Genomic DNA, 23,398 nt, shown 5'->3' with positions numbered 1-23,398 from the left:
TGCATCTCCCTATAGTTTACTTTTGTTTCATACCCTATAGTTCAACGTGAATATTCTAATTGTTTTCCCATGGTTCTCCTAAGTCATTATGTATCACAACATATTTTAACTGATCATTTGGCGATGATGAAAAATAAATGAAGCTTTGAAGAATATTCATCACATTAAAGATTGAAAACCAAATTTAAAAGAATTATACAATTCTTACACAACTAACATAATCACTACAAAAGAAATGTGAAAATACTGCTCACAAAGCATGAGAAAACACCACAAAATAATGTTAATCCACTAGGTAATTGTGTTTAATAAAAGTACAATAAAAAAATGCACAATACTTAGTTTTTACCTCGTTATATTGCTCTAAAAATGCTCTCATAGGATCTCTCAGACCCTTGCTACTGTGTTGAATAATCTCCTTGCAATACACCTCTCAAATCTCACTAAAATCTCTAATTAAAAGCCCTAATTCTCCCCAACAGCAAACCTACCGTTCTCCTCTTCTTCTCCATGAAAATCGTCTTCTAAATCCCCTTAAAGAACAACCGTTAACCTCCAAATAACTCCCCATGTTATTTGGGAGAAACTGTTGAAAAGCTGCCCAACAACTGCAGGCACCTAGACGTCGGTCTCCTGTTTGCTCGACTATGCACTGGCGCCTATGTGCCCAAGTAAGTGGCGCCAAGGTGCTCGGTTCCAATGGTTTGAGTCTGGGTGTCAGTCCCTTTAATCTAATTGATCTATATTAGCCCCGTTGCGCTCCATTTCTTCTCCACTTTGTTTCACTTCTACTACGTATTGGATCAGTAAGAAAAACATAAAAATACCTTCTTTAGTGTGAAATTTCGTCCATAAAAATATGCAAAATATAAATAAAATTAGGCATGTTTTCTACACATCAGAATTCCCCAAGCATAAACCGTTACTTTTCCATAAATAACACTAGAATTTTAAAATCAAATATATTACTTTGAGGAAGTGGCTATACTTAATTATCAACAAATTTACATAAAGAAAACTCATAGTATAACTTTAAATTAAGTCTAACAAATATGTCTAGCCTTAAGGTAAAAGCAAATTTTTCATTTCAGTATAAAAACTTGATTTTCTTTCTAATTTACTTTTTTTCTTGGTTTAGGATGTATTTTTCATTCCTTAGCATTATTTTAAAGGGAATTATTATATATGGATAAACTTTTAATAATTTTGAACTCCGCTATCAACTCTCTAAAGTGATGTCTACCACTCTCCTTCACTTTAACATGTAATAGTTAAAACTATGACTTGAATAGAGACTTAATTCTTATGAAGTATATATTTAATTATATATAGTTAAACAAGTATATAGATGGACTTTACATTCGTGAAACAAAATAACACCTATGATATGCAACAAGGTTTATGATAATTTTTTCAATGATGATGGACTCTACATTCGTGAAAGTGGGTTGTGAGAGAGTTTGCGTGTAGGGGAAATAGTACTCTTCAAAAGTATATAACTACATATTTTGCAATAAGTTAGTTCTATAATATGTAAAATATTAAAATGCTCTCTAACATGTGATTATTTAATTTGGAGAATTTTTATTTCTTAATTCAAATATAAATCAACCTACAGTCGCATATTTAACATTTATTTGATAATACACACACACACATATATATGGTCAATTCAATCAACGTGTTCTTCTTTACTTGTTATTTATTTTCTTGTTTTTTTATGAAGATTTTAAAGGTCTTAAGCAAGATCATAGTATCGAGGAGGTAAAAACCTTGGGGACTTTCAATCGGGCAAAAAATTTATAATATGCTTAGAACTAATTTCATGATGCTTTTTAAATAATATAAATTTTGTTTTTAGAAGTACTAATAGAATCAAGTTTAACATTTCTAATCGATTGTAATGGTGTCAAATACTAGAAACTATTTTTACTTTGTCACGGTTAGTTGATACTAAATATCTAGTAGCTTCACAAATCTTAATATTAGAAAAATAATTAGTGAACCGTTAATAAGGGATAATGAAAATGTTTATTGTAGCTTGACTTCATTTTATGTATTTATAAATCTAATATATAGAATTATTATATATTTATTATGTTAGTTTTTCATTATTTTATTTTTATGACCCACTGTCATTTATTTTAATAGTAACTAATTAATTGATTAATTAAAAAAAAATGGTCATGTCTCTTCCCAATAGACGTTGTATCATTTCACTTTAATTAATTAATTAAATTATTTTGAATGAATGGACATGTCTCTTCTCAATAGACACTGTATCATTTTGTTTTAATTAATTAATTAAATTATCTTAAATCATATTGATCAATAATCACTATGATGAATGGTGGTTAATAATGGATAATTAAGAGAAATGTTGTGTCTCTTCCGTGGGATAATTAAGAGAAATGTTGTGTCTCTTCCCAAGAAACTTATATTTTCTCTTATAAATAAGATAAGGGGTCTCTCTCTCGTAAGAAAAAAATATATTCCTTCTCTCAATCGGAAAGTACATAAATAAATAAGAATTAGAGAGAGAAATTCTATCTTTTCAGATTGAATTATATGATCATGAATACAAGTCTGTATATATCATTTATGGGTATGTGAAAATCATGAATTCAAAGATCTTGATCATCATGAATTTTATGAATTTTGGGTCCTGAAATTGGATTTTATAAATTTAAAAATCCTAACATGTGATATCAGAGTCTCGATTGTTAAATTTATGATTTTTCATTTAATTTTATTTATGTTAATTGGATAAAATTACCGCTGTAAATTAGATCACTAAAGTTAATCGGTGAATTGGGATATTATTGTTTATTGATCCCGAAATGAAAATATAGCTGTGTAAAAATTATAAAGTTGACTCTGCTATGTGACGGTGCAAAAAAATTGATGCTCTATATATAATTAAGAAATTTAAACAATTAATGTTGGGATTTTACGCAAGTATGCATATCGTTATCAAGTAATAAAATAATTTTTATTTAAACCCCAAATATCGATCTCATGATGAAGGTCTAAATTTGAAATGATAAATTAACTAGAAAATTCACAGAAAGTAAAATAAAATTACTGTCACTAATTTCGAATGTTGAGATATTATCAGAACTAAATTATTTAATTACTAGCAAAACTGAAATGCAAAATTTAAACTGTAATTACTAAACTATTAAATTACAAAACTATTAAATTATTAAACTATGTTTATGTGATGAAGATTTCTTATGTGAAAAAGCATCGTTCCCGCTACAATGAGATTTTGGTAAAATGAGATGAGATAAATGATTAGAATATGTATTGTGCAAAATATGAGCTGTTTTAATTTTCTACCCTGATACAGTGTTATAGAAAATTATTGGTTAATCTCAAGTTTAGTCCCTAAATCTGTGGCTAGGCTAGGAGGACACTGGCTCCCACTTAAGCGCTCCCACTTTCCTTCCCCTGAAGGCTAACTCTTGCTTTAGTTCTTAACACAAAGATCGAATTAGAGATTTTTAGTTTGTCACCTTAAAATCAAAAATTTAACACCCAACAATGTATATTTCCCTATTTATTTGTACTTAATTCCATGAACAAAATTCTCCTTCATAGAATCAATTGTGATCCTCACTCTGTTGTAGAACTCTCACCCCATTTCCCGGATCATATGTTTCACAAAAATTTTTAACAATTAAATTGACCAGATCAAAAAGTAAATTAAGTTTAAAGTTGAAAAATAATCACAATTTATTTTATATTTTAACATTGACACATCCATATTATCTCTGCATTTCACCATAGCTCAGAGTATGGAGAAAGATAAAGGAAACTACTCAGACTTTGTGAGAGAGATACAACAAAACACAAATTTCATATATAAAAGAAAGTTCATACAATACTATTAAACAAACAAAACTTATCTGAAACTCTTTCTCAAAACAAATCCCATGTAGTCTCTCATAGAAACAGTAGGAAGAAGAAATCTCTCACTTTTCTCCTTCTCCAACAACTTTTAAAGAAGAATTCACACTTAATCTCACCACAAAAACTCTAAATTATAAGAATAATGGACTCTAAATGATAGTGGAATGAAATGAAAGAGCGTGTCATGCGTAGGAGGTTGAATTTTGGAGATGAGAAGTAAGGAAGAGTCGCATTTCTCATCAATTTCAGCCCCAAATAAAGCCTAAAGTTGGTTTTCCAATAGGTGCATAAAAAAAACTCTTAAAAAAGCGTCTAAATTCGTTGAATTTTTTAGAAACAGGGTTTGCACCGACATTGGCGCCGTCGGCGCCAATGGTCTTCTATTTAATTCACTGTTTTCTGTCAAACGACGTCGTCGGCGCCTAGTCTGACGCTGAACAAATTTTCATATTTTCCATTTTAACTCCAAATTTCATCCTTTTTGCTTCATTTTTGCTCGAAGTCCTAAAAATCAACAGCCTGTAAGAAAACATAAAAATTTCCTTCCATTAAAGTACAACAATATCACTAAAAATGAGTATAAAATATAGGTCTAAAAATACATATATTTTTGGTATATCATTTATTCAATGTTTATATTATGTTTAATTTGTTAGTCACCAAAGTGGTTAAATTAGCATGTTTAATAGCGTCAAATTAAATAAATTCAATTACTCATACGTATGTGATGCTTATTATGAAATAATTTTTTATTTAATTATGAGTATATTGAAGTTTAATGATTATAAAATATTTGTGGATCATCCAAATATTGATTATTTGTTTTATAATCTTTGAATATGATTGTGACCTATTTATATACTTGGTTAGATATGTTTATATATCCAAAGATAATAAACATGTCTAATTTGAGTATAAACAATTGATTGTCAATTATGTTAAACTAAATTATGTTAAACTAAGAATTCAAACATCAATTATATTTATTATTATGCATTGTTATATCACCCAAAGAACATTTTTAATACACTACTAAAGTTTTCATTTAATCTGAAGAGAAAGAATTGAAATATTAATAAATAATAACATCCTTAATGATTTGGATTTCACTTATCTTGACATCTGTGTGGATTGTATTAAGGGAAAACACACAGAAACCGCACTTAAGAAAGCTACCACAAGAAACACACAACACCTTGAAATTACGCACACAAATGTTTGTGGACCTTTTGATGTTTTATCTTTTGGTGGAAAAAAAAAATTTATCACCTTTATCGATGGCTTTTCACTTTATGGGTATGTCTACTTATTGGATGAAAAATCTTAATCACTATATGTCGTAAAGGTGTTTATATCTGAGATTGAGAGATAATTAGACAGAAAAATGAGAATCATCAGGTCCAATAGAGGTTGTAAATATTATGGAAGGTACAATGAATCTAGACAATATCCAGTATCATTTGCTAAATTCCTTCAAACTAATGACATATGTGCTCAAACACTATGTCAGGAACACCGCAACAAAATAGTGTTGCAGAAAGGCGAAACCGTACTCTGATGAAAAGGGTTAGGAGTATGATAAGCAATTTTTATTTACCCTTATCATTGTGGATGCATGCTTTAAAGACCGCTGCATATTTGTTAAACATGATTCCTAGTAAAGCAGTTATACAGACTCTCTTTGAACTGTGGACAGGAAGGAAATCTAGTTTAAGGCACCTGCATATTTAGGGCTGCCCAGCGGAAATAAGGATTTATAATCCACATGAAAAGAAATTAGACTTAAGAACAACTAGTGGTTTCTTCATTGGTTAACCAGAAAAATCAAAAGGGTCTAGATTTTATTATTCTAACCACAGTACGAGAATTATTGAAGTTGGAAATGATGCGTTCATTGAAAATTGTGAAGTTAGTGGGAGTTTGGAATCACGTAAAGTAGAAATCCAAGAAATTAACGATCAAGTTTCTTTACCTGAAATTTCTTCTCAAGTTGTTATTCATACAGTTGTTGAACAATTTGACAACTTACAAAAACAACAGATAAATGATCAAACACCTCATAATGAAACTGTCACTAATGAACCTACATTAGATTAACCAAATGAAGTTGTACCTAGAAGGTCTCAATGATAAAGAAGGTCTACTACTTTTGATGATTATGCGATTTATCTACATGTGTCTGAATTTGACATGGGAGCCAATGAAGATTCAATTTTATGTTCACAAGCCATAGAAAGTGCAAATTCTTCTAAATGGTTAGATGCAATGAAAGATGAGTTGAAATTGATGGATCACAATAAAGTTTGGGATGTCGTTGAATTGTCTGAAGGTTGTAAAAAAGTCGGGTGCAAACGAGACTTTAGGACCAAACGCGACTCAAATGACAATATTGAACGATATAAAACCAGACTTGTTGTCAAATGTTTCACACAGAAATATGACATCAACTGTAAAGAAATATTTTCTCTAATTTCTAAGAAAGATTCATTTAGAATTATCATGACACTAGTAACTCATTATGATTTGGAGTTATAGCAAATGAATGTGAAAACTGTCTTTCTGAATGAAAATTTAGATGAAGATGTCTACATGAGTCAACCTGAAGGATTTTTGGTTGAAGGAAAGAAAAATATGGTATGTAAACTTAATAAATCAATATACGGACTTAAGCAAACTTCCTGACAATGATATATTAAGTTAAATGATACCATCACTTCCTTTGAATTTAAAGAAAACACTGTTGATCGGTGTATATATCTGAAGGTTAGTGGGAGCAAGATCATATTTCTCATTCAGTTTGTTGATGATATATTGCTAGATACTAATGATCTTGGCTTATTGTATGAAACCAAGAATTTTCTTTCTGAGAACTTTGAAATGAAAGATATGGGTGAGACATCCTATGTGATTAAAATTGAAATATTTCGTGATAGATCATAATGATTGTTAGGATTGTTTCAAAAAACATATATCGATAGAATTCTTAAGAGATTCAATATGAAAAAGTGTGAAACAGACTATCAATGCTGCATCCAATATGAAAGCTGAATTTGTGGCATGCTTCGAAGCAACAATTCAGAGATCATGGTTGCAAAATTTTATTTCAGGACTTGAAATTGTCGACAAGATTGCCAAATCGGAGAACATTTACTATGATAACTCCGTAACAATTATCTTTTCTAAAAACGACAAATATTCCAAAGGTGCTAAGCATATGAAATTAAAATACATTATCATTAAAGAAGAAGTTCAAAAATATATGGTGTCAATTGAATATATTAACACCAACCTTATGATTGCGGATCCATTAATGAAAGGGTTACCATCTCAGACATTTAAGGAACATGTTATGAGAATAGACATTACTGAAATCATTTATTAGTTTTATGTTTATTGCTCTTTATGTTTGACACTTTGAGCTCAGTTTATTGTTTCTGATATTTATGTAACTTATTTTATCACTAGTGTATACTTTATGTTGTGCGATGTTTGACAAGATTTGTCTTTTAATAGACATTATGAGATCATGATGTTATTTCTCATTATGTTAAGTATACAATTAATATTGTAATACATGGAAGAACCTGTGTCGATAAATTGATACACAACCATCACGATTCATATTAATTTAATACTTATTGATAATTTATGATTTGAACATTATAAATAAGGATTTTAACTTACAATTTGTGCAGTATGTTATGCACTATTAAATATTACGTGGGCTAAGTGGGAGAATGTTAGTTTTTTCATTATTTTATTTATGTGACCCACTGTCATTTATTTTAATAATAATTAATTAATTGATTAATTAAAGAAAATGGTCATGTTTCTTCTCAATAAACACTGCATTCTTTTACTTTAATTAATTAATTAAATTATCCTAAATGAAGAGTCATATCTTTTCTCAATAGACACTGTATCATTTCATTTTAATTAATTAATTAAATTATCTTAAATCATATTGATCAATAATCACCATGATGGATGGTGGTTAATAATTGATAATTAAGAGAAAGGTTGTGTCTCTTCCTAAGAGATTTATTTTTTTTCTTATAAATAAGAGGAGGGTCCTCTCTCTTGTAAGAAAAAAATGTATCTTTTCTTTCCATCGGAAAGTACAAAAAGAAAAAAAGATTGGAGAGAGAAATTCTATCTCTTCAGACTGAATTTTATGATCATGAATACATGTATGTATACCTTATTTATGGGTACATGAAAATCATGAATTCAAAGATCTTGGTCATCATAAATTTTATGAATTTTTTGTCATAAAATTGAATTTTATAAATTTAAAAATCCTAACATATATATTTAACATGTAAAGTTTGATATTTATATTTATAATATTTTAGTATTAAAGTTTATACTTGAAACATATATTTTTATTTTTAAAATGTTAATAATAATGATATTTTTAATGTAATGTTATTTAAGAGTTATATGTGTAAATATGACAGTTAAGCTATTAGATACGTAAATATATAAGAATTAAATTGCATTATTGTCCCATTCAATAAATAACAATTAAAAATTAAAATATTTACATACATACCGCTCAATTCTTATGTATTTACATAGCTAAAACCTAAGCTTCAATTTTTACGTACATACAATTTTATTTATGTAAGAAAAATATGTATTTTCTTTTTTAAATGATGATATTTTTGATGTGTTATGTAAGATTTGAGTACTATAAATAAATAATTTTTTTAAATGTTATATATGTAAATATAAAAGAATTGGGTGGTACACATGTAAATGCCCTTAAATTTTTTTTGACATTATTGTCGTACGGCGCAACGTCTCTTCTCTGGTTCTCCAGTTCGTCTCCATCCTCTCTCGTTCCGAAGTGGAGTTTGGGTGAGCAGAAGCAAGGATTTGGTATCTTCGCTGGGCAAGCGTGTTTGTCACAAGAAGCGGCTTCTTTCTTCCCAGTGTAAGCAGGTACCAAGCCTCTCTTTCTGCTTTCTGTTCTCGACTCAGGGATTGTGTGATTTCTTTGATATCCACGTTTTCAGCTCTCTGCGATTGTGTACCATGATCCGAGGCAATGAATGAATCTATTCGCTTTTTGCTTTTTTTTTAACTAGCTTGAACATAGTTGTTCCCGATTTGAAGGTCTGGTTTCTCGTCTTAAGTTTCCTGTTCCATGATATCTCGTTTTAGGTTAGGCCTTCTGTTGTTGGTTCATGGTCTTGTAAATTTGCAGAAACTGAAAATTTTTATCATGTTTTTATCTTGTATTATGTTGAGTCAAGTTCAATGATTGTGCTTGTTTTTTTTTTTTTGTAGATCTGATGATGTGTCTTGGGTATTTCGGTATTTGGATGAAAAATATATGTTCTTTGTTTTACCTTAATGTGGTTCCTGGAATTTTTTTTCTTTTCCCAAGTCTTCTATGGCTCGAATTATGCTAGATAGCTTGAAATGTGGTAAATTGTTTTATTTAGGGCTAACTTTGGAGGAGATTTCTGAGGAATTAGCGCGGTAAAAAAAAAAAAAAAAAAAAAAAAAAAAACAAAGATAAATGTATAGATCATTCTTTAGATCTCTAGGAGAATTTGTTTGGATTATTAGGGCAGTGATGGAGACTTTTATGCTTATGATGAATACCTCAACATGTGAGTTTATGCAACTCCTGCTTTATTTTGATGCCACCTGAATGTTCTGTTTCAGACTTGGTTAGCACAAATAAACTGAGTAATGATGGGTATAAAGAGAATTGAGGGATGTTTCACTCATGGTGTAGATATTTGATGCTTAGGGCAGTTCATGAAGATTGAGTACTATATCTTCCCTCTCTTTTTTTTTTAATGGTTAAAGAGTGGTGTTAATGTGTTGGAGGTAATTTTTAGAAGGAAAAAATATTGTTTTTAGTATTATTTCAAGTTCGTGCAGTATAGACGACATTTTTCCCCTTCTTCTCATGTTACATCTCTTTTAAAATATATATATTTTTTGATTAAGACTGCCAATTTTTACCAAGTCATGAAAAACACTTTTTTAAACTGCAGAGATAAGGATGCTTGCATCAAACATCACCACCCCTGATATTGATGGGAGCCTTATGAACTAAACACACCACTTTATATGATATGTTTTAGATCTTCTATTTCAGTATTATTGATGGCAAGGATGAAAATTCTTTGGCAATATATTGGAATAAAATGACACCACAATAAATGACACCTTTGAATCTAGCTTTAGCATTGAAATTAGTGAGGTGGTTTCATTTTATTCATATAAGGCGTTCGCCTCTTTCTCCTTAGCTCCTTTTCCTCCATACCGAGAATATATTTTTCTTATTTGCATCACTCTTTCAATATTATCATCTTTGTCACTCATTTTCAACTTTTTATCATCTACTCTTAAACCACTCTTCACATAAGTTTGATGGTGAAATTTGTTCTTTGTTAAATCTAGTAGATATGGAGACATGATAAGGCTCCTAATTTGCTCCTAATAAGGAAATGAGGGGAATAAGTACTAGAATAGGAGATGGGGTGGGAGAAGAAAAGGAAGAAAAACAACCTGAGTTTTTTTTATTTTTATTTAATTAATCATTCCCTACTATCATGATTTTCTTATGTATAGGAAGCCAATACTTGTTCCACAAGGAACTGATCCAAATTGGAAAACATAATTAAACCTGAAAATTATAATAATGCCTAAACCCAAATAATGTTCAAATAAAACTAAACCTAATATATTTACTGTCTTGCATAATTGCATTGATTTTCCTATGGTTTAAAAGCTCTTCACTCAAATAGTTGCTATTGTAGACCATAATGATAGAGGTAATGGGAATGACTCTACAAGGGGACGTGATGGAGGGTGCTCAAACTCGAGGTATGATAAATCTCAAATTAAGTGCTACAATTGTAACAAGTTCGGACGTTATGCGAAAGAATTTAAAACACCTAAAAAACAAAGCTAATGAATGAGTCAACTACATAGAAGAAAAAAGAGAAGAAGATGACACTCTACTGCTAGCATACAAGAACAATAAAAGAGGTGAAAATAATACATGTACCTGGACACTGTTCCAAGCAACCATATGTGTGAGAGACGAAATATGTTCGTAGAGCTTGATGAATCAGTAAGCGATAATGTGTCTTTTGGAGATGAGTCCAAGATAGAAGTGAAAAACAAAGATAACATTCTCATTCGCTAAAAAAATGAAAAACATCAATTTATTTCTAATGTTTACTTTGTGCTGAATATGAAAAACAACATCTTGAGTTTATGATAACTCTTGGATTAAGGATATGATATTCACTTGAAAGAAAATACTATTTTCTTAAAAGACAATATTGATAACTTGATTGCTAAGGAGTCAGTGTAGAATGTTCTTGCTCAACATTCAAAACGATATTGTCAAATGTCTCAAAACTTATTATAAAGATGCTTCTTTGCTCTAGCATATTTGATCTGGGCATCTCAACTTCAGAGGACTCGAATTGCTTTTAAAGAAAGAGATGGTGAGAGGATTATCTTGCATCAACCACACTGATTAATTATGTGAAAGATGTTTACTCGAAGAGCACTTCAATAAAAACTTTCCAAGGGAGTCAAGTTCAAGAGCTCAAAAGCCTCTTGAGCTCATACATACAGATGTCTGCGGTCCAATAAAGCCAAGTTCACTCGGTAATAATAACTATTTTTTTTTCATAGATGATTTTTCACAAAAAACATGACTGTATTTCTTAAAACAAAAATCAAAGGTTTTTGAAATATTCAAGAAGTTTAAGTCAGATGTAGAGAGAGTGGATTCAAGATCAAAATTATGCGATATGATCGAGAAAAATAATTCACTTCAAAAGAATTTCAAGAATTTCGTGAAGCCAAAGTAATATGCCGACTTCTAATTGTTCCAAGATCCCCCGCAACAAAATGGAGTAGCGAAAATGAAGAATAAAACCATCCTTAACACGACAAGGAGCATGATAAAAAACAAGAGATTGCCGAAGGAATTTTGGGCAGAAGCAGTTGTATGTGCTGTTTATTTGGCTAATTGATCACCAACAAAAATTGTGTTGGGAAAGACGCCACAAGAAACATGGAGTGGAAGGAAGTCCGACATCTCTCATCTACGAGTTTTTGGATGCATAATTCATGTACACATGCCCAATGAGAAAAGAAGTTGGATAACAAGAGCGGTAAACTCATTTTCATTGGTTATGACATCAACTCGAAAGACTACAAGCTATACAATCCAGATACATGGAAGCCAATCATCAGCAGAGATGTCATATCCGATGAATGAGGAGAATGAGACTGGGGACTACATGATGATGACTACAATTTTTTTTCCATATTTTCAAGAAGAAGACGCAGAGCAACCAAGGATCGAACAAACAAGAGAAGAGCATACTACTCCACAAATAACATTGACTACAAGACTCAAAGTGACTCATCGTCTCCAACTTCAAGAGAAATTCAAGTGAAAGAGTACCGTGCTTCAGAAGATTACAAGATATTTATGGGGTAACTAAGAATCAAGATAATTTTACTCTTTTTTGTCTCTTTGCTGACTGTGAGCCCATGAATTTCCAAGAAGCCATATAAAACAAGAAGTGAAAAAATGCAATAGATGAAGAAATCAAGACAATCGAGAAAAATGACACATGAGAGCTAGCTTCACTTTCTAAAGGGCATAAATCAATTGATGTGAAGTAGATGTACAAAATAAAGAAAAATTCCAAAGGACAAATTGAAAGATACAATGTAAGGTTGGTGGTAAAATGTTACAATAAAAAAACAAACATCGACTTTGATGAGGTATTTGCTCCTGTTGCTCGATTATAAATTATTAGACTAATCATTTCTTTGACAACTCAAAATAAGTGGAGAATACATCAAATGGATGTAAAATCTGCTTTCTTGAATGAAATATTTGAGGAAAAAGTCTACATTCAGCAGTCATCAGGATATGAAGTCAAAAAACAAGAATACAAGATTGTATAGCTAAAAAAGGCTCTTTACGGGCTGAAGCAAGCACCAAAAGCATGAAATAACCGAATAAACAAGTATTTGCCAGAGAAAAACTTCATAAAGTGTCCTTATGAACATGCTCTTTACATCAAGAATGAGGATGAAAATGTCTTGATTGTTTGTTTATATGTCGATGACTTGATCTTCACCGGAAACAATCCAAACATGCTTGAAAAGTTAAAAAAAACAATGATAAAGAAGTTCAAAATGACAGATATTGGACTAATGACATACTATCTTGACATTGAAGTCGAGCAACGAAAAATGATATTTTCATCTCTCAAGAAGGTTATGCAAGAGAGATATTGAATAAGTTCAAGATATATAATAACCGACTTATAAATACCCCTGTAGAATGTGGAGTCAAGCTATCAAAATATGATGAAGGAAAACAAATTGATCCAACAGTCTTCAAGGTTTTGGTTTGAAATTTGCGCTACTTGACATGCAAAAGTCCTTATATTCTTTATGCTGTTGGATTTGTTAGTCACTATATGGAGACTTCGACTGCTATCCACCTGAAAACCGCTAAAAGAATTATGCGTTATATCAAAAGTACAATTGATTTTGGCTTACTTGACTCATCATCTAACAATTTCAATCTTGTAGGATACATCGACAGTGATTGAGTTAGAGACATTGATGATAGAAAAAAACACTACAAGATTCGTGTTCTTCATAAAAAACACTGCTTTCACTTAGATGCCAAAGAAACAACTAATTGTCACTTTTTCAACTTGCGAATCAGAGTATGTGGCTGCAACCACATGTGTTTGCCATACAATTTAGTTTTGAAACCTATTAAAGGAGTTAAGTTTACCACAAGAAGGAACAATCAAAATCTGTATCGATAATAAGTCTGTAATAGCGTTTGCAAAGAATCTAGTTTTTCATGATAGAAGTAAACACATTAATATGTGCTATCACTATATCAGAGATTGCATCGAAAGAAAGGAGATACAAATGCAGTACGTGAAATCTCGAGATTAAGTTACAAATATTTTTATCAAACCACTCAAAAATGAAAAATTTATTAAAATGAGAAGTTTACTTGGAATCACAAAATCAAGTTTAAGAGATGGTGTTGAAATATAAACTTGATTTTTAGTTCTTGAGCTTTATTTTAAATAAAACTCAATAAGAGTCTAATTTCTAGAAACATGTTCTAGAAAAGTTTCATATAGAAACTTATTTTAGAGTAATCCATAAAGTTGTCTAGAATATGTGGTAGGTATGAAATCATAAAAAAAATTCTAGAGAGTTATTTGTAACAATTAGATTAGAATTGTACTGACATAATCCTAGTCATTAATTTAGGAGGTGTCACTAATATAAATTGGGGTGGAGTCTTTGAGTTTGTATGAAGTAAGAAAAAGTGATAAATAGAAGTGTAGCTTTATAGAACAATGACAAATAGTGACATAAAGGTTCCTTTATAGAGCAATGACAAACAGTGACATAGTTTCCTTCCAAGTCCCGGTGCTTAAGAAAAGTATCTACGACAATTGAGTATCAAGATGAAGGCCCTCCTCGGAGCGCATGACTTTTGGGAGGTTGTGGAGAAAGATTACGATGAGCCAAGCGACGAGTCCACTTTATCCACAACTCAAAAGAATAGCTGAAGAGACTTGCGAAAGAGAGACAAGAAGATTCTCTTCCTCATCTATCAAGCTTTAGATGAAGATGATTTTGAGAAGATCTCAAGTGCTACTTCGGCCAAGCTATCATGGAAGAAGCTACACTTCTATTTATTACCTTTTTTTTAGCTTCAAACAAACCCAAAAACTCCATCCTTATTTTTACTAGTGACACATCCTAAATTAATAGCTAGGAATGTGTCACTTTAATTCTAATCTAATAATTACAAATGATTTTTTAGAATTCTCTATGGATTACTCTTGAATAAGCTTCTAGATGAGACTTTTCTAGAACATGCTTCTAGAAATTAGGCTTTTATTGGGCTTTATTTAAACAACTAAGACCCAAAAACTAAAAATCAAGTTTATATTTCAACACCCCTTCTTAAACTTGATTTTGTGATTCAAAATAAACTTCTCATTTTAATAAAGTCTTCACTCTTGAGTGGCTTGGTAAAAATATCTGTAATATGATCTCAAGATTTCACGTACTTCAATTGTAGCTCCTTTATTTCGATACATTCTTTGATGTAGTGATAATGCGTATTAAGTTGCTTGCTTCTATCGTGAAAAACTGGATTCTTTGCTAGCGCTGTTGCAGATTTGTTATCGATACAAATCTTGATCGCCTCTTCTTGTGGTAAACTTCACTCCTTTAATAAGTTTTGAAGCCAAATTGTATGAAAAACACATGAGATTGCAACCACGTACTCTGTTTCGCAAGTAGAAAGAGTGACAATTGATTGTTTCTTTGACATGTAAGTGAAAGCAGTTTCTTATGAAGAACACGAATCTTGTAATGCTCTTTCTATCATCCATGTCTCTAACCCAAACACTGTCGCTATATTCTACAAGTTTGAAATTGTTAGATGATGAGTCAAGTAAGCCAAAATCAATTGTACCTTTGATATAACACATAATTTTTTTAGCGGTCTTCAAGTATGTAGCAGTCGGAGTCTCAATGTAACGACTGACAAATCCAACAACATAAAAAATATCAGGCATAACGCATGTCAAGTAACGCTAACTTCCAACAAAACTCTTAAAAACAGTTGGATCAATTCTTTTTCCCTCAAGGTCAGCTATCATTCATCTTGAACTTCTTCAATATCTCCATTGCATAACCTTCTTGAGAGATAAAAATGTCATCTTTCATTGTTTGAATTCAATGTCAAGGTAGTATGCCATGAGCCTAATATTTGTCATTTCGAACTCTTTTGTCATCGCTTCTTTGAATTTTTCAAACATGCTTTTTTCAAACATGCTTCAAACATGCTTGGATTATTTCCGGTGAAGATCAAGATATCGACATATAAACAAACAATCAAAACATTTTCATTATCATTCTTGATGTAAAGAACATGCTCATAATGACACTTTATGAAGTCTTTCTCCTGTAGATACTTGTATATTTGACTATTTCATGCTCTTGATGCTTGCTTCAACCCGTAGAGAGCATTTTTTAGCTTTAGAATCATGTCTTCTTATCCTTTAATTTCATATCCTGGTGGCTGCTGAATGTAGATTTTTTCTTCATGTATTCCATTTAAGAAAACAAATTTTACATTAATTTGATGTATTCTCCACTTATTTTGGGCTGTCAAAGAGATGATTAATCTAATAGTTTCTAATCGAGCAAAAGAGGCAAATAACTTATCATAATCAATGTCTGCTCTTTGACTGTAGCCTTTTACCATTAATCTTTCATTGTATCTTTCAATTTCTCCTTTAAAATTCTTCTTTGTTTTGTACACCCACTTCACATCAATTGTTTTATGCCCTTTAGGAAATGAAGCTAGCTCCTATTTGTCGTTCTTCTCGATTTCCTTGATTTCTTCATTCATTGCATCTTTCCACTTCTTGTTTTGTATGACTTCTTAGAAATCCATGGGCTCACAGTGGGCAAAGAGACAAAAAACGAGTAAAATTATCTTGATTCTTAGTTACCCTTGCCTCATAAAGATCTTGTAATCTTCTGAAGCGTATTACTCTTTCACTTCAATTTTCTCTTGAAGTTGACGACTATGAGTCACTTTGAGTACTTTTAGTCATTGTTATTTGTGGAGTAGTAGACTCTTATTTTGCTTGCTCAATCTTGGTTGCTCTGCATTTTTTTCTTTAAAATATGAGAAAAAATTATAGTACTCATCATGTAATCATCAATCTCATTCTCCTTCATCAAATATGACATTTTTGCTGATGATTGTCATCCTTGTATTTTGATTGTATAGCTTGTAGCATTTCGAGTTGGCGTCGTAATCAATGAAAATGAACTTCTCGTTCTTGTCATCGAACTTACTTCTTTTCTCGTCGGGTATATGTACAACTGCCGTACTTCCTTCCACTCCATGCTTCTTGTGGTGCCTTTCCTAACACACTTATTGTTGAGGATCAGTTAGCCAAATAAACAACACATGCAAATGCTTCTGCCCAAAACTCCTTCGGCAATCTCTTATTTTTTAACATGCTAATTCTCGTGTTAAAGATGATTCTGTTCTTCATTTTCGCTACTCCATTTTATTGGGGGGATCTTAGAACAGTTAGAAGTCGACGTATTCCGTTGGCTTCACGAAATTCTTGAAATTTTTTGAAGTGAATTCTCTTCCTCGATCAGATCGCATAGCTTTGATCTTGAGACTACTCTTTCTCTACATCTGCCTTCAACTTCTTGAATATTAAAAAAACTTTTGATTTTTGTTTTAAGAAATACAACCATGTTTTTAGTGAAAAATCATCTATGAAGAGAAGAAAATAGTTGCTATTACCGAGTGAGGTTGACTTTATTAGACCGCAGATATCTGTATGTATGAGCTTAAGAGTCTTTTGGTAGTTTCTTGAACTTGACTCCCTTGGAAAGCTTTTCCTGAAGTGCTTTCCGAGTAAACATCTTTCACATAATTGATCAGGGTGGTTGATGCAAAATAATTATCTCACCCTCTTTATTTAAAAGCAATTTGAGTGCTCTGAAGTTGAGATGCCCAAATCGAAAATGCCAGAACCAAAAACATCTTTATAACAAGTCTTGAGATATTTGATAATATCGTTTTGAATGTTGAGTAAGAACATTCTATTTTTAGACATTAACACCTTAACAATTAAGTTACCAATATTGTCTTTTAAGAAGAGAGTATTTTCTTCTAAGTGAATATCATATCCTTTCTCTAAAAGTTGCCCTAAACTCAAGATTTTGCTCTTCATATTCGACACAAAGTGAACATGAAAAATAAATTGATGCTTCTCATTTTTCTTGCGGATGAGAGTGTCACATTTGTCTTTCACCTCTATCTTGGACTCACCTCCAAAAGATAAATTGTCGCTTACTGATTCGTTAAGTTCTACGAACATGCTTCTAGAAATTAGACTCTTATTGGACTTTATTTAAAGAACTAAGACTCAAAAACTTATATTAGAAGAAGAAATCTATCGAGATAAGTGGCACAATTAATAACATTACATGAACTAAAGAGAAGAATATTACATCTACTGCGACAAGTTAGTTAAACGCATGCCATAAACTTGGTTTGTCGGCTTTATTGAATAAAATTTTGAAAGGAGCCATTTAATATTTTAAATTGGGATTAGGAGTTAGATTCACAGATGTAAATAAAAATTGAGAAAAAAACGTCACATTGTTATACATTCTAATAAAAAAAATGTTTTTTTATTAAACATAAAACTTGGGTTAATTCCACATTTTATATTAAATCAATTATTTTAATATTACATTATAATGTAATATTATTTTAAAAGAATTAAAAAATTATTATATTAAAATGTTGGATATGCCTGATGGGTTAGTCGTTGATAAATTTTTAATTAAAAATTTATCAATTAGGATAAAGGAATTATTATAATATAATATTATCTATTATATTATATATATATATATATATATTTATATACTTAATAATTTTATTATAATATTTTAAATTTTAAAAAATAAAATTGTAAAAAATATAAATTTTGACAAAGTTATATTTAATAATGTTTTTAAATAAATATTTTATTTAATGACTTATAAATAATTTTTAAGTTAAAAGTTATATTTATAAAGTTATGTAAATGAAGTAAAAATTAATATTAAATTATGTAGTTATGTGTTACATTTTCTAAAAATTTTATTAATTAAATGATTTATTTATTTAAGTTAAATTTTTTTAATAAAGATTTTTTTAGTTTAAAAAATAAGCTTATAAAATTAAGCTAATTAAAGGAAAATAATGATTAAATTATTTTGAACACTGTCGTTGCCGGTCCCAAGCTCGAATATGAAAATTGGAGGGTTGCGTTAGATACTCGACAGCTAGCGTAAAACTTGTCGGAAAAAATCATGACATGAATCCTTTTGATTATTGTGTAAGTGCTAGGGGGTCCCCTGGAAGCGACGCGCTGTATAGTCTGAATACAATAAAAAATGTGCAATGGTCGCTACACCAGCGCCCGGGTATAGTGTTAAATAAGCAAGTATTCTCACATTATGGGCGAATGTGAGTAAATAAATTAGTTCATGAAACTAATGAAACAAATATTAGGATATGAACTTGAAGCATAGACACTCTCAATGATAAATTAATGGAATTAGTTGATATTATGATTTATAGGAAAATTAATATCTTATGTATTCAAGAAACTAAGTTGGTTGAAGAAAAAACTAAGGAGATTGATAATTTAGGTTTTAAACTTTGGTATTCTGGTAAGAATTGCACTAGAAATGGTGTAGGTGTAATTATAGATAAAAGTTTGAAAAATAATGTTGTAAAAATTAATAAAGTTGAAGATAAGATTATAGACCTTGATTATTATTAATAGTAAGATTTTTAATATTATAAGTGCTCATGTTCCTCAATTAGGTTTAGATACAGGGTCTAAAGATAAATTTTGGAATGACTTAGAAGACTTAATACAAATGATATCTCTTGAAGAAAGAATTTTTATTGGAGAAGATTTAAATGGGCATGTCGGTAGGGTGATAGAAGACTTCAAAAATACTCATAGTGGCTACGATTTTAGAGTAACTAATGAAGAAAGTAGAGCTATTTTACATTTTGCTTTAGCGTATGATTTTGCTATTACTAATACTTTATTAAAAAAAAAGAGATGAGCATCTTATTACTTATAAGAGTGAATCTAATAAAATACAAATTGATTATTTTCTTATGAGAAGAAAAGATCGTCGCGATTGTAAATATTATATGGTCATTCCAAATGAAAATTTAAATACACAACATCTTTTATTAGTTCTAGATTTTAAGATTAAGAGTTATAAAATAAAGAATACTAGGACTCATCATCGTAGAATCATCAGAATACTAGGACTCATCATCGTAGAATTAGATGAAGAAATTTAAAAGATACAAATAAATTTATTTTTATGAGTAAAATTCAAGATTTTAAATTTTAGTATATTCATGAAGAAACAATTATTATGTGTGATAAAATAACAAACATTATTAAACAAGTAGCAAAAGATGTGCTTGGAGAATCAAAAGAGAAAGTTTTTATAAATAAAAATAGTTGGTGGTGGAATAATAATATGCAAGAAAAAATAAAATATAAATATAAGATGTTATGTTATAAAAATTGGTTTAAATGTAAAAACTTAGAGAACTGGGAAACATATCAAACGACCCGCAGGGAGTCTAAAAGAAGAATCTGTGATGCTAAAAATTCTTCTTTTAATGATCTTTATAATAGATTAAATATTAAGGAGGGTGAAAAATATATGTATAATATATGTATAGAGGGTGAAAAATATATGTATAAACTAGCCAAACAAAAAGAAAAGAAAAGTGAAGATTTAACTCAAGTAAAATGTATTAAAGATGAAAATAAAAAAGTGGTTTTCTTAGAAAAAAATATTCAGCATAGGTGGGTGAGTTAGTTTAATAAACTTTTTAATGAAGTTTCTGAAAATACGATCGACCTTAATGATCTTAATATCGTGAATAATAATAAAACATTTCATTTTTACCATTATATTACTAAAAAAGAAGAGGAAGCTTTAAAGAAAACCAAGGGTCGTAAGTCTGTAGGACCTAATGATATCCCAATTGAAGTGTGGAAATATTTGGGAGTTTCTTGGCTTACTAAACTCTTTAATATTATTTTAAAAACTAAAAAACGTTTGAGAAGTGGAGGAAGAGTATTTTAGTCCCCATTTTTAAGAATAAAGGGATGCACGAGAGTGCGCAAATTACAAAGGAATTAAGTTGATGTGTCATACTTTTAAGTTATGGGAGATGTTAATTGAACATAGGTTAAGACGCATCTTAAAGATTTCTCATAATCAATTTGGATTTATGCCGGATAGGTCTATTATGGAAGCTATACATTTATTGAGAGGTTTGATGGAGAAGTTCAAAGATAATCAGGAGAATCTACATTTGATTTTTATTGATTTAGAAAAAGCTTACGATAAGGTTCCAAGAGATATCCTTTGGAGAGTTCTTGAGAAGAAAGTTGTTGATATGATCAAATATATGTATACTAGGGCTGTTACTTGTGTTCAAACTGAAGGAGGATTGTCCAAATATTTTCCTATTTCTGTTGGATTACATCAGGGATCGGCTTTAACCATATCTTTTTGCTTTAGTTATGGATGGTCTTACTGGACATCTACAGGAGATGTACCTTGGTGTATGCTTTTTGTTGATGATATCCTTCTCGTGAATAAAACGGGAGAAAAAGCCCAAGAAAAACTTGAATTATGGAGGTCTACATTGGAGTCTAAAGGCCTTCCTTTAAGTAGAACTAAAACTGAATACATGGAATGTAATTTTAGTAGTAATAGCTCTAGTGACAGAAGTGTAACTTTGGGTGATCAAATTATTAAAAGGTGTGAACGATTTAAATATCTTGGGTTTGTTGTTCAAAGCGATGGTGATATAGATGGAGATGTTAATAATATAATTCAAGTTGGTTGGTTGAAGTGGAGGAATGCTTCGGGCCTTTTGGGTGATAGAAAAGTACCGGTTAGACTAAAAGGAAAAATTTATAAGACTGTGGTGAGACATGTCATGCTATATGCCGCTGAATGTTGGCCTTTAAAAGAGAAGCATAATAATAAGTTAAGTGTTGCCGAGATGAGAATGATTAGGTGGATGAGTGGCATTACACTTAGAGACAAAATGCAAAATGAATATATTCGTGATAGGGTTGGTGTAGCTCCTGTGACAGACAAAATTAGAGAAAGTCGTCTTAGATGGTTTGGTCACATTAAAAGTCGACCATCTGATGATCCGATTAGGAGAGTAGATGTTTTAGATTCGACTTGTGTTAAGAAAGACAGAAGTAGACCTAGGAAGGCTTGGGCTTGTTGTATTAAAAATGATCTTAATTTACTAGAACTAAATGAAAATATGACACTAAATAGGATGCAATGGAATAAAAGGATTCATGTTGCCAAGATGAGAATGATTAGGTGGATGAGTGGCTTTACACTTAAAGACAAAATGTGAAATCAATATATTCGTGATAGAGTCGGTGTAGCTCCTGTGACAGACAAAATTAGAGAAAGTCGTCTTAGATGGTTTGGTCATATTAAACATTGACCATCTGATAATTCGATTAGGTGAGTAGATGTTTTAGATTCGACTTGTGTTAAGAAAGACAGAGGTAGACCTAGGAAGACATAGGTTTATTGCATTAAAAATGATCTTAATTTACTAGAACTAAATGAAACTAAATGGAACTAAATGAAAATATGACACTAAATAAGACGCAATGGAGAAAAATGATTCATGTAGCTGACCCCACGTAGTTGTTGGATCAATTGGTGGATCTTCACTCTACTTGCAACAAGAAACACTAGTTGTTATATCAATTGGTGAAGAGATAGAAGAAGATGAAGAGGAACATCAGTTCTGAGAACAATCACTTCGAGCGTCATCAAGATATACTTCAGGATCAGACGCTATTCAACCACTTCAAAGAAACTAAGATTTTTATTATTTTTAAAATTATTATACTATCCACTCTTATTTTAATGAAGCTTGAAATTATTTTAGAACATGTGTCATTCGAAACTTTTAATTTTGAAACTTCAAATTTAGCTAGGGATGTCAAAAATTGACTTGACACAACTTTTCAACCCGAATTCGACTCGAAAAATTCGGGTTCAAGTTGACCTAAATAATTTTCGGGTCGGACTGGGTTCGGGTTAAAAATCCTAACCCATTTAATTTTTTAGGTTGATCAACTCGAAAATAACCCGCCAACCATAAGTTGACTTGAAATTGACCTATCAACCGAAAATTTACCTGAAATTAATATGATTTAAACCCGAATAGGTGTTATTCATTGTGGGTCGTGTTCAGGTTGTGATTTTTGACTCGTATAATATTCCGGTCAGGTCAGTTTGAAAGCAGGCCCGAAACCGACTTGGTGACCTAAATTGACACCCCTACAATTAGCTTTTGTGGAGAATAAAGGCGATGAAGCTGTTATCTTCTTTGATGAACTAAATGTTGGCGCCAAAGCTTGGGGTCTGGTGCTCTTAGGCTATGAATAGGGAGGATAAAGGTTATGAAGCTCTTAGGCAACATAGAAATTCTTACTTTAATTGACAAATTCTTTGTTTTTTTTTTGGATCTTCTCTTTTTGGGAAGATTTCAAACCAATTTTGATGGGTGGGCCTATAAGTTTTCTTTTTGAAGTCATTGATTGTTAGAAGGAAATCATTGATTGTTAGAAGGGTGACTATTTGGCGGTTTCTATTGTTCTTAAGATATCTTTAGCATAGAAACCATATTCTTCTATATTCCTGATTTTCTTCTTAGCTACACTCTTCAGCAATTTATTGCCCCAGCCTTCATATGTTGAAAATTTTCAGTCTTTTTTTTTTAGGGGGG

At 30.8% G+C, this 23,398-nt stretch overlaps 1 protein-coding gene across 1 annotated transcript in view; it reads left to right on the top strand.

Annotated features, from left to right (window-relative positions):
• Positions 1 to 6,453: 6,453 nt before the first annotated feature.
• The window catches only part of LOC110018146 (protein BPS1, chloroplastic-like), a 26,959-nt gene continuing 10,014 nt past the window's right edge, over positions 6,454 to 23,398 (top strand). The window contains exons 1-4 of the mRNA XM_020715360.1: positions 6,454 to 6,549; positions 6,679 to 6,819; positions 6,932 to 7,118; positions 8,787 to 8,862. Coding sequence (XP_020571019.1) covers positions 6,454 to 6,549; positions 6,679 to 6,819; positions 6,932 to 7,118; positions 8,787 to 8,862 — 500 coding nt within the window. The remainder of the gene's footprint in view (positions 6,550 to 6,678; positions 6,820 to 6,931; positions 7,119 to 8,786; positions 8,863 to 23,398) is intronic.

This window comes from Phalaenopsis equestris, unplaced genomic scaffold (genome assembly GCF_001263595.1).
Source record: "Phalaenopsis equestris unplaced genomic scaffold, ASM126359v1 Scaffold000002, whole genome shotgun sequence".
Lineage (NCBI taxonomy): Eukaryota > Viridiplantae > Streptophyta > Magnoliopsida > Asparagales > Orchidaceae > Phalaenopsis > Phalaenopsis equestris.
This window is presented reverse-complemented; position numbering and strand designations above follow the sequence as displayed.